Source organism: Pituophis catenifer, unplaced genomic scaffold (genome assembly GCF_029215685.1).
Source record: "Pituophis catenifer annectens isolate HBS135680 unplaced genomic scaffold, rPitCat1.0.hap2 SCAF_8, whole genome shotgun sequence".
Lineage (NCBI taxonomy): Eukaryota > Metazoa > Chordata > Lepidosauria > Squamata > Colubridae > Pituophis > Pituophis catenifer.
Window position 1 is genome coordinate 10683132 of NW_027256888.1, and position 12552 is coordinate 10695683.

Genomic DNA, 12552 nt, shown 5'->3' on the forward strand with positions numbered 1-12552 from the left:
TTTTCATGCTAATTCTACATAATCTCCTCAGTTACAGAACCCTCAACTTCATGGCTGTTCAAATTTCAGACAAACTCACATTCCAGCGGAAGGACAAAAATCCTTATCGTTAATCCTACAAAGGAAATTTTCCTGGGCATTTTTCATATGAACATGCAGTTACTATCAGGAAACATCTTTTGCAGCCAATTCAGAATCTGGGGTGCATATTGCCCTCTCTAAGCACTATACAACTTAATGCAACCCTATACAGGTAGTCCAATTGAGCCCAAAATTTCTGTTGCTCAGTCAAACATTTGTTAAGTTTTGCCTCATTTTATGATTTTTCTTGCCACACTTGTTAAGTGAATCACTGCAATTGTTAAGTTAGTAACATGTTTGTTAAGTGCATCTGGTTTTCCCATTGATTTTGCTTGTCAGAAGGTCCCAAAAGCTGATCACGTGACCCCGGGGCACTGCAACTGTCATAAATATGAACCAGTTGCCAAACACCTGGATTTTGATTACGTGACCACGGGGATGCTGCAATGGTCTTAAGTGTAAAAAATGGTCATAAGCCACATTTTTCAGTGCTGTAGTAACTTAGAACTGTCACTAAATGAACTGTAAGTCAAGGACTATCTGTACTATTCTTTTTATAACCTTCTCTTTAGCTTCATGAATTACGTTTTCATTTCATCTTGAACCAGTTTTATTATAACCAAGTTTGAAATATCCTTATCACACACAAGACTCAAGTATATTTAAAGTGATGTGGTTTACTAGGCAAAGACTGGGACAATCCAGACAGGTGAGCAGCTTCCCAATCTCTCCTTTACCATATTTATCTGTCTGTCTGTGATAAAGGACCCTCTACATACATACATACATACATACATACATACATACATACATACAAACACACACACACACGCCTTCCATTGAGGACCTGTATACTGCACAAGTCAAAAAGAGGGCTGTGAAAATATTTATAGATCCCTCACATTCTGGACATAAACTGTTTCAACTCCTACCCTCAAAATGATGCTATAGAGCATTGCACACCAGAACAACTAGACACAAGAACAGTTTTTTTTCCCAAACACCATCACTCTGCTAAACAACTAATTCCCTCAACACTGTCAAACTATTTACTAAGTCTACATTACTATTAATCTTCTCATCGTTCCCATCACCCATATCCTTCCACTTATGACTGTATGACTGTAACTTTGTTGCTTGTATCCTTACAATTTATATTGTTTCCTGATTGCTTATTTGTACCTTATGACTATCATTAAGTGTTGTACCTTATGATTCTTGATGAACGTATCTTTTCTTTTATGTACACTGAGAGCATATGCACCAAGACAAATTCCTTGTGTGTCCAATCACACTTGGCCAATAAAAATTGACTTTATATATTATATATATATATAGACACACACACACATAAACATATACACGTGTGTGTGTGTCTCTATATATATTCTATTATATATATATATACATATATATATATATATATATATATATATATATATATATATGTATATATATATATATGAATAGAATAGAATAGAGTAGAATTCTTTATTGGCCAAGTGTGATTGAACACACAAGGAATTTGTCTTTGGTGTATATGTTCTGAGTGTACATAAGGAGAATAAAATAAATTCATTAAGAATAAAAAGATACAACACTTAGTGAAAGTCAAGGTTACTAATTAGCTATCATATATATATATATATATATATATATATATATATACTGCTCAAAAAAACAAAGGGAACACAAGCAGAAGACATCCGAGATCTGAATGAATGAAATAGCCTTATTAAATACTTTGTTCATTACATACAGTAGTTTATACACTGCTCAAACAACTAAAGGGAACACAAAACTACTGTATGTAACGAACAAAGTATTTAATTCATTCAGATCTCGGATGTCTTCTGCTTGTGTTCCCTTTATTTTTTTGAGCAGTGTGTATATATATGTATATATATACATACACACACACACACACACACATATATATATATACATACACATAGCTATATATATACACACATAGTTATATATATATATACACTCATATACACACACACATACACATACATGTATATATGTATATATACATACATACATGTGTATGTACGTCTATATCTATCCATATGTATGTGTATACACAAACCTACACGTGGATGGAGATAGACAAACATAATACATAAATACATACCAACGGCATATACCGTCTCGAAATTAAAAGTTGCAATCCTCTGTGTGCCTGTGTGTGTGTGTGTGTGTGTATATATATATATGTAGGTCTTTGGTTATTCGAGTTATACAAACACCCGCAAAAACCTCAGTGTGTATATATATATATATATATATATATATATATATACACACACACACACACACACACACACATATATATATACACATACATACATATATACATACATATACATACATACATATATACATATATATATATATATATATATATATATATATATATATATATATTTGTTTTCTGAGGTTTTCGCGGGTGTTTTTATGTAGGTCTTTGGTTATTCGGGTTTTCTCCCGCGTAAAATTGGAGGTGTCTTGGCCACCTCCTATTGGTGTATGTATATATACACACACACATATATACACACACACACCTGATTGCAACTTTTAATTTCTGGCCAGTCCAAAGCTTTGGTTCACCTCCTCATAAACTGAAGCTAAATCGCATATTTGCAGATAAAAGGGGGAGGGGGAGGGGGGAGGGGGGGTGTTGGAAGGATGCCAGAAGCCTAGCCGCCCTTCCCTTCCAAGGAAGAGAAAAAGGCCTCAAAAAGGCCGTTTCCCAAGCCTTGGAAGCTGCTCCATAGAGGTCCGTCCAGGCCCATCCTTGGGGGGCCCTGGCAGCCTCTCCTTTCCTAGGGAGGGCGCAGCAGACTTCCAGAGGAGAAAAGGGGGAGGGGAAGGGGGGGGAGGCTCCGTCAACACAAAAGCCCCAGGAGGCTTCCTCTCTACCAAAGGCGGACGGAGGTAAAGGAAGCCCCCGCGAGGGAAAGGGAAGCAGCTAATCGAGTCCGAGGCTTTTGTTCGGGCCTTGTCCTCCAGCCGGGTTCTTTAACCGGGGGTCGTGGGGGCGACACACCCGGAGACCGAGCGGGGGGGCTTGGAAAGCAGCGAAAGGGAACCGTACCGCCATAGAGCCACTCCTCCTCGTCGCCGGCACCGGCCCCGCTCAGCTCGGCCGCCAGTCGCTCCACCTCACCGCTCGCCGACATGGCCGACTCCCCCCTCCCCCCCTCCTCTCGCACGCGCTCCGCCGGCCCGCCGCGCGAGACCGGACTACACAGCGCGCTTGCGCAGAACTCCCATATTTTTTTTTCCCCTTCCCCTCGCGAGGCAAACGAAAGGAGCGGCGAGGAAGAGTCGTGACGGAAAAGAAAGAGAGAGAGAGAGAGGCCTTTCCCTTTCTCCTCCCCTCCCCCCCCGCCTCTTCCTGAAAGGGGCGGGCGCTGTGGGACTCCGCTTCTCCCGAAAGCCTAGACAGGCTCCAGGGAAAAAAAAAAAAATAGGCCAGAAAGCCAATCTTCTCCCAGTCCTGAGGGGATTGGGCGCCCGAAAGTCGGGCCCAACCCACTCCAGCCTTTTCCCCAATGCGGCGCCCTCCAGGTGCCGCATGCACCGCCCATCCTGAAGCGGGGCATTCTGGGGAAATGTATTTCCATTTGGCAAGGGCGGTCTGCCCGTATTTCTCTACTACACATTTAAATCAGGGGTGGGCAACTGTGGGCCCTTTTACAACCTGTGGACTTCAACTCCCAGAATTCCTGAGACAGCCCAAGCTGGGCTGTCTCAGCTTGGGCTGTCTCAGGAATTCTGGGAGTTGAAGTCCACAGGTTGTAAAAGGGCCCACAGTTGCCCACCCCTGACTTAAATGGACAATGCAGGGAATGTAAATCCTTCCATTCCACTCAGAGCTGAAGAAGCTTCTTGGATGAGGAGCGAAACGTCTTCAAAGAAAAAAAAAAAACACAAGGAAGTCCAGTTGCCTCCTGGAAAAAAAAGCACCTTTGGGACTTAAATGGACACCACAATGGAGGCGATAAATCAGCTCCCCGAGGATGTTTGGTCTAACTCTCAAGAAAGATGCTTGGCAATGAAAATGAAATGTAATAACCACGAGTAATAATACTATGTCTACTTCTACCAAAATGTATGATACCCAGGTATCACACTGTTCATGCATTGATATGGATAAGTAATATAAAATAAAAAAAACTTGACCAAAAGAAAAAAGATGCTTGGTTATATAATTGGTGCACTTTATTAAATTTATTTAATAAATAATAAATTTATTAAATTTCTCAATTTCCAACCCATATTGTGGATTTTCAGGCATCATTGTTTTTCTTTCCTAACTAAAACAACCTATCAGAAGTTTTCCACTCACCGCACTCATAATTCTCTTAATATTTATGAAGCAACAGCATGGTATTTTGGAACGTCTAATGCTTTAAAACCAAACTTTTCTTTGCTTTCACATATATAGATACAACCCGATTATCCTTTAAAGGTTACCTTTATAATGTTTGATTCTGAAACTCCTTTCCGTATACCAAAGCTCTTCTATTCCCTTCTTTCTCCCTCTCATCGTCTTCAAATGCGGCTTGACTTTTAAAAAAAAATTTTTTTCCCTAAAATAACATAACTCAAGGTTGCCTAAAAGGCTGAATTATCTGGCTTTGGAACAGTGGTGGGTTTCAAAAATTTTTACTACCGGTTCTGTGGGTGTGGCTTGGTGGGGCGTGGCTTGGTAGGTGTGGCAGGGGAAGGATACTGTAAAATCCCCATTTCCTCCCAATCAGCTGGGACTCGGGAGGCAGAGAATAGATGGGGGTGGGGCCAGTCAGAATTTTTACTACAGATTCTCGGAACTACTCAAAATTTCTGCTACCGGTTCTCCAGAACTGGTCAGAACCTGCTGAAACCCACCTCTAATTTGGAATATCTCCAGGTGTTATTCTGTGACTATGATCAGACTACAATGAGTTACTAACATTCTGTAAATACTTGCATTCCCTTTATTGCTTTATATCCTTCCAAGGCCAAATCCTAGCATTAAACATAGTTTAGCTTTGGGAAATGACTCCTGGGTCAAATAAAAGCATTTCTGTACTAGCAGTCTTGCACCACTCCCTTAGAAAAATGTGGAACCTGCTTACCTTTATTAAAGACTATTTTATTGTTAATAAAGTACAAAAGCTATAATCTTTTAGGGCCATGCTGTCCAATCTTGGCAATTTCCAGATATGTAGATTTCAACTCCCAGAATGGCCATTGCTGAAAATTCTGGGAGTTAAAGTTCACAAAGTTAGAAATAGCTAAGAAATGTTAGCAACATTTAATCTCCGACTATACACATTACTGTTCACAAGGTCTTTGTAATACTGTGAAGTTTGCCTGAATAATTTGCACAGCCATTTAGACAGTTCAGACAATCTGTCTAAACTTCATGTCTCCTTGATTTGGTAAGTATTCGGCACTTGTAATAATATTTTCTGTTCTATAAAGATGTATACATTTACATTGTTACTTAATTTGCACAATGTACATTAATCTGTTGTGGGGGAAAAACTCATAAATGTATTTATGTAAAACAATTTTGTCAATCAGTGTTTTGGAGCTGGAATATAACTAATTAAATAATAAAATAAAATCCTTTGACCTATTAAAATCACATTTACAGAAATGAAGGTCTGCTTTTGTAATACTGAGTAATGTCAATTCTGCAAATATTGAATCTATAATACAATTATATCTGGCAATTAATCCCATGTTCAGACACAAGCAATCATGATATTGTTATCGTTGGACCATCATGACCATATGAAAGCAATTAGGTACTGCTGGTCCTCAACGTACGACCCCAGTTGAGCCCAAAATTTATGTTGCTAAGTGAGAAATTTGTTAAGTGAGTTTTGCCCCATTTTACGACTTTTCTCGTCATGTTTCTTAAGTGAATCACTTTATTTCTTAAATGAGTAACACGGTTGTTAAATGAATCCAGTTTCCCCATTGAATCTTGCTACCTTGTTTCCCCCAAAATAAGACATCCCCTGATAATAAGCCCAATCGGGCTTTTGAGTGCATGGAAATAAGGCCAAGCACTTATTCCAGGGTTCAAAAAAATATAAGACAGGGTCTTATTTTTGGGGAAACACGGTAGTCAGAAGGTCGCAAAAGGGAATCATATGACTGGGACACTGCAACCGTCATAAATGTGAGTCCACATGTAAATCACATGATCACGGGGATGCTGCGACAGTCATAAGTGTGAAAAATGGTCCTAAATCACTTTTTTTCAGTGCCTTTGTAACTGAAGAATCATTAAACGAACTGTTATAAGTTGAGGACTACTTGCATTATTTAATTCATAATTAAAACCAAGCTAATCTCTGTCTCACCTGAGCATTTAGCCTCAGAAGCAAAAGGACTCCAGTACAAATTAACAGCGTGTGAAGACCTGTAGAATATGGCACGTCCATATTCACCTGCAATTTTCCTCCCTTAAACACAGCCTTTTGGGTAGAAATTATGGATCACTAAATGAACTGTTTTTAAGTCCAGGACTAGCAGTATTTTCGCCATAAATACGTATACATCTGAACTAGACTGTGTTGTTTCTCTCTGTCATATAATATATGTGGATATATGCATAATTTTGTATTTATCTTGTCGTGTTTATGTAGTGTAAAATTTGAGGTGGTGACCCTTTAAGAGCTGTATGCAACGAAATTTCACTTGTAATATAGGCCGATTAGTGTACATTCGAAGTGACAATAATGTTTCATTTCTATTCTATTCTATTCTATTCTATTCTATTCTATTCTATTCTATTCTATTCTATTCTATTCTATCTTATCCTATCCTAGTCACCTAGCCTGACTAGGTGGCTCAGTGGTTAAGACACTGAGATTGTCAATCAGAAAAGTAGGAAGTTCAAATCCCTAGTACAGGTCTCCTGCGTGGGTTGGACTAGATGACCTCCCAACTCTGTTGTTGTTACCTATTCTACTCTATTCTATTCTATTCTATTCTATTCTATTCACCTAGCCTGGCTAGGTGGCTCAGTGGCTAAGACACTGAGCTTGTCAATCAGAAAAGTCAGCAGTTCGAATCCCTAGTACAGGTATCCTGCGTGAGAAGGGGGTTGGACTAGATGACCTCCAAGGTCCCTTCCAACTCTGTTATTCTATTCTATTCTATTCTATTCTATTCTATTCTATTCTATTCTATTCTATTCTATTCTATTCTATTCTATTCTATTCCATTCCATTCTTCATTCCACTATTCTATTCTATTCTATTCTATTCTATTCTATTCTAATATTCTTCATTCCATTATTCTATTCTATTCTATTCTTATTCTATTCCATTCTTCATTCCATTCTTCATTCCATTATTCTATTCTATTCTATTCTTATTCTATTCCATTCTTCATTCCATTATTCTATTCTATTCTATTCTATTCTATTCTATTCTATTCTATTCTATAATATTCTTCATTCCGTTATTCTATTCTATTCTATTCTATTCTATTCTATTCTATTCTATTCTACATTCCATTATTCTATTCTATTCTATTCTATTCTATTCTATAATATTCTTCATTCCATTATTCTATTCTATTCTATTCTATTCTATTCTATTCTAATATTCTTCATTCCGTTATTCTATTCTATTCTATTCTATTCTATTCTATTCTATTCTATTCTTCATTCCATTATTCTATTCTATTCTATTCTATTCTATTCTATTCTATTCTATTCTATTCTATTCTATAATTTTCTTAATTCCATTATTCTATTCTATTCTATTCCATTCCATTCCATTCTAATGTTGTGCAAAGTTTTAGATAACCTTTAGACTATGAATTCAGATTAAGAAAAGCGGGCATTCCATTATTCTATTCTATTCTATTCTATTCTATTCTATTCTATTCTATTCTATTCTATAATATTCTTCATTCCGTTATTCTATTCTATTCTATTCTATTCTATTCTATTCTATTCTATTCTATTCTACATTCCATTATTCTATTCTATTCTATTCTATTCTATAATATTCTTCATTCCATTATTCTATTCTATTCTATTCTATTCTATTCTATTCTATTCTATTCTAATATTCTTCATTCCGTTATTCTATTCTATTCTATTCTATTCTATTCTATTCTATTCTATTCTATTCTATTCTATTCTTCATTCCATTATTCTATTCTATTCTATTCTATTCTATTCTATTCTATTCTATTCTATTCTATTCTATTCTATAATTTTCTTAATTCCATTATTCTATTCTATTCTATTCCATTCCATTCCATTCTAATGTTGTGCAAAGTTTTAGATAACCTTTAGACTATGAATTCAGATTAAGAAAAGCGGGGGATTATTAAAGTGAAGGGGGATAAGGATAGGATAGGGTGTGTGTGGGGGGGGAAGGCCATAAAACAGCTCCAGAGACAAAGGAAGAAACGAGTTTGGCGCGTGACCAAACCCCGAACGACGCTCATCCGCGCCGCCCACTTCGAACAACCCACCCTTCAATCCCTTTTTTCCCAGCTTCCTTCTCTCCGCGGACTAAAGGGTTAACTTTCCTCCCCTCCCCCCTCCTCCCTTCAACTTTCGAACGCGTCCTAGAACAGCTCCCACACCCTCGAACAGCCAATCAGCGCGGGGCGCCGACCGCAGCCGACGTCATCTCTCCGCGCCCGCCTTGCAGAGAGGCGTGGGGGGGGGGAGGCGTCGGTGGCAGGTGTGATACCGTGGCTCTCCTGGCTTGGATCTCTCTCTCTTCCTGATCTGGAGATTAGGGATCCCGGATCTCTTTCGATCGCTAATCTCGGGCCGGGGTGGCAACGTTTCCCAAACCATGGAGGCCCAAGGGCTTCTTTTGCCTTCCTGATCGCCTGGCTTGCTAGCCCGCTTCCCTTCCATTGAAAGTGGGGGTTACCTGGGCAGGACCATGAGCGGTGCCACCGTCCCTCCTCAACCCCCAGCCGGGCTGCCTGCTTTCTGCCGGCGAGCTTGGGAACCGGTGTTTGCTAAGGTGAAGCGAGCCGTCGTGTTCATGGACTCGCCTTGCGCGGAAAGCCTTCACTGGGCATGCGGTGGCATCGAGGGGCTCTTGCAAGCCGGAGCCCGCAACGTCAAAGAGTTCTCCAGCTTTGAATCCGGGCAGGTGGACCAACCTAAGGCGGTCTTCGTGGTCGGCACCGTCTTGAAAGGCCGGACCGTGGACGTCATTCGGGACATCGTGACCCTCAGCCACTTCCAGTACTGTGTGGTTTTCACCGGGGTCAACCACGCCGGGCACTTGCAAGCGTACAACACTCCCGCCGGCGTCGAGACCGAAAGCTCCGGCCCGGTGGTCTTCGAACAGTTTGAAGAGAAGCTTTGCCAATGGATGGGCAACATGAACTACACCGCAGAGGTGTACCACGCCGCTTTGTTTCTGGCCCCCCTCTTACCCCACCTCTTGGTGACGCCGGCCTTTTCCGCGCTTTTCCCTTTGACGGCGGAGGATTTGGCGCGGATCAATAGTGCGCGGCCGGAGAAGAAGAAAATCAGCCACTTGAGCGATGTGGATTTCTTCTCCCTGCCTTCCGAGTTGCAGCTTGCCATCAGGTCGCTGGTGTCGGGTCTCCATACCTTATTGGAGTATCTGAGCGTTCGGGAGGAATGTTTTGCCATTGGGCCCCTGAGCAAGATTATTGCGGGGGATCTGGCGAATTATTCCCAGGCTAAGATCAGGAGGAAAAATGCACAGAATAAAGCATCTATCGTTTTTGTGGATCGGACGTTAGATTTGACAGGTAAGAAGCCGGATGTTTATTTAAAGCTGTACTGTCAAGCTGATGTGGGAATTATGGTATTTTGATATGATTTAGGATTCAAAAAAAAAAAAGATTAGAATCATTTTAAAAGTACAGACATCATAATATGATAAACTGATCTTGGTTGTCACTTTTTTCTGTGAACACATTGGCACACATTAAAAAATGAAATTCTGATGCCCATTTTCAAAATATACCATACCCATATATGCACATATACATATACACACAAATACATACATACATACATATGCTATATACATATATACCCTGTTTCCCCCAAAGGCCAAGTGCTTATTTCAGGGTTCAAAAAAATATAAGACAGGGTCTTATTTTTGGGGAAACGTATTAATCACAGACCATTTAGAATACATAGCAGAAAAAGGTCTTGAGAGTTAACAAGGTTGATACTATATGGTATAAAGCTATTACAGAATCTAGTGGTTCTGCTACTGTGAAGCCTCTTTGCAGAAGGTAACAAAGAAAACCACTCATGGAGGAGAGGAGCATCCCAGACAATACAGGTAGTCCTCAACAACAGTTCATTTAGTGACCATTCAACCATCATAAATGAGTCAGCTATCAAGCATCCAAATGTAAATCATGTGACCATGGGGATGCTGCAACGATCATAAGTGTGAGAAATGTTCATAAGTCATTATTTTCAGTGCGTTGTAACTTCGAACGGTCACTAAATGAACTGTTGTAAGTTGAGGACTACCTGTACTGCAGGCTAACTCTGCCAGGAGTTCAATCCTGACTCAAGAGTGACTCAGCCTTCCATCCTTCAAAAGTCATTAAAATGAGGACCCAGATTGTTGGGGGTAATATGCTGATTCTGTAAACCGCTTACAGAGTGTGTAAGGTCTTAAGTGCTATTGCTATTGATATTTTTAGAAGAAGTGTGATTAAGGAGGCTGAAGAATAGTAAAACATGGACTAGAACTACCCTTACATGAGACCCACAAAGGCAGAAATATTCTTATGACATCTATTTCCAATAGCAGCTGAAACTAATACATCAAACTGGCCTAAAGAAAATGCTCTGATTTCTGGCAGTTGTCAGCTGAAAAGGTACAAAGAATGTTCTTTCTGCGCCAACTCAGGAAGCTCAAATTGCCCAAGGAGCTGCTGATCCAGTTCTACAGAGGAATTATTGAGTTTGTCATCTGCACCTCCATAACTGTCTGGTTTGGTTCTGCAACCCAACAAGACAGACACAGACTTCAGAGGATAATTAGAACGGCAGAAAAAACAATGGCTACCAACCAGCCTTCCATTGAGGACATGTATACTGCATGAGTCAAAAAGAGGGCTGTGAAAATATCTACAGACCCCTCACATCCTGGACATAAACTGTTTCAACTTCTACCCTCAAAACAACACTATAGGGCACTGCACACCAGAACAACTAGACACAAGGACAGTTTTTCCCCGAACGCCATCACTCTGCTAAACAACTAATTCCCTCAACACTGTCAAATTATTTACTAAGTCTGCATTACTATTAATCTTCTCATCGTTCGCACCATCTATCTCCTTCCACTTATGACTGTCTGACTGTAACTTTGTTGCTTGTATCCTTATGATTTTGGTATTGTTTTCTGATTGCTTATTTGTACCCTATGACTATCATTAAGTGTTGTACCTTATGATTCTTGACGAATGCATCTTTTATGTACACTGAGAGGGTATGCAACAAGACAAATTCCTTGTGTGTCCAATCACACTTGGCCAATAAAGAATTCTATTCTCTTTAACAGGGCAACCAGTCAGGTTGTACTAAACATCATTTCCAACTAGTAATAAAGATTGTATCTATATCTGGACATCTAGTCTTATGACTCCATTAGAAATATACTTAGATATCTCTGACCCTGTTGGCCTTCCAAAAGGGCCTGAGCCTCAAACATTAGATCCAGGCTGCTAGTGGAGTCTGATACTAATGTTTTGGTGGCTGTGAATAGTTTGTGATGGGGCTTAGCTCTTGCATTCTATCATGATTGCCTTTAATTCCGCCGTGCCCTTAAAACATTCCTATTCCAGCAGGCCGGCCTGGCGTAACCTCTTTTTAAAATTGTTTTTAAATTTTTTAAATTTTAAATTTGTCTTATAAAATTGGGGTTTTTAAATTTTGTTTTCTGGGCCAAATTATTTAATTGTATTTTAATGATTTTTTAACATTTGTATTATATGTATTTTATCTTTTGGCTGTTCACCGCCCTGAGTCCTTCGGGAGTAGGGCGGTATATAAATTCAATAAATAATAATAAATAATAATAATAATAATTGTACATTTCTGTTGTTTTATTTTTAATTGGTTTGGGGGTTCCTTGTAATTGCCCGGAGTTACTGATTTAAGTTGCGTGCTGTATGTTCATTTTCTAAATAAATAAATTTGGTAGCTTGCAAAATGGCCTCAACCATTTTGATCGCTCCCTCTCTGAAAACAAAAGTTAGAACTTATTTGCCTATCGTATAATAACCAGTCCTTAGTCTTGCCTCAAATAATTTGAGTGAAGTAAGGAATGAATATCTTCCCTTAGTATAGTAAAGGTGAAAATAACCATTGCTCTTCATCTAAATCAACATTTACCCTCCCATCTGTAAATACTATTTAAATCCTCTGGTGAGGCATTAGCAGATATTTCTGTCAGAACTTTT

At 39.3% G+C, this 12552-nt stretch overlaps 2 protein-coding genes across 5 annotated transcripts in view; one reads left to right on the forward strand and one right to left on the reverse strand.

Annotated features, from left to right (window-relative positions):
• The window catches only part of FIP1L1 (factor interacting with PAPOLA and CPSF1), a 44259-nt gene extending 40820 nt beyond the window's left edge, over window positions 1-3439 (reverse strand). For 2 of the 4 annotated variants that reach the window (XM_070949086.1, XM_070949083.1), the window contains exon 1: window positions 3188-3433. In XM_070949086.1, the coding sequence (XP_070805187.1) occupies window positions 3188-3272 (85 nt within the window). In that variant the 5' untranslated portion in view covers window positions 3273-3433. Of the gene's footprint in view, window positions 1-3187 lie in introns of all 4 variants that reach the window. The other 2 variants (XM_070949087.1, XM_070949084.1) reach the window with 2 other exon arrangements.
• Window positions 3440-8966: 5527 nt separating this feature from the next.
• Window positions 8967-12552, forward strand: part of SCFD2 (sec1 family domain containing 2) — a 181892-nt gene continuing 178306 nt past the window's right edge. The window contains exon 1 of the mRNA XM_070948848.1: window positions 8967-9867. Within this exon, the coding sequence (XP_070804949.1) occupies window positions 9018-9867 (850 nt within the window). The 5' untranslated portion in view covers window positions 8967-9017. The remainder of the gene's footprint in view (window positions 9868-12552) is intronic.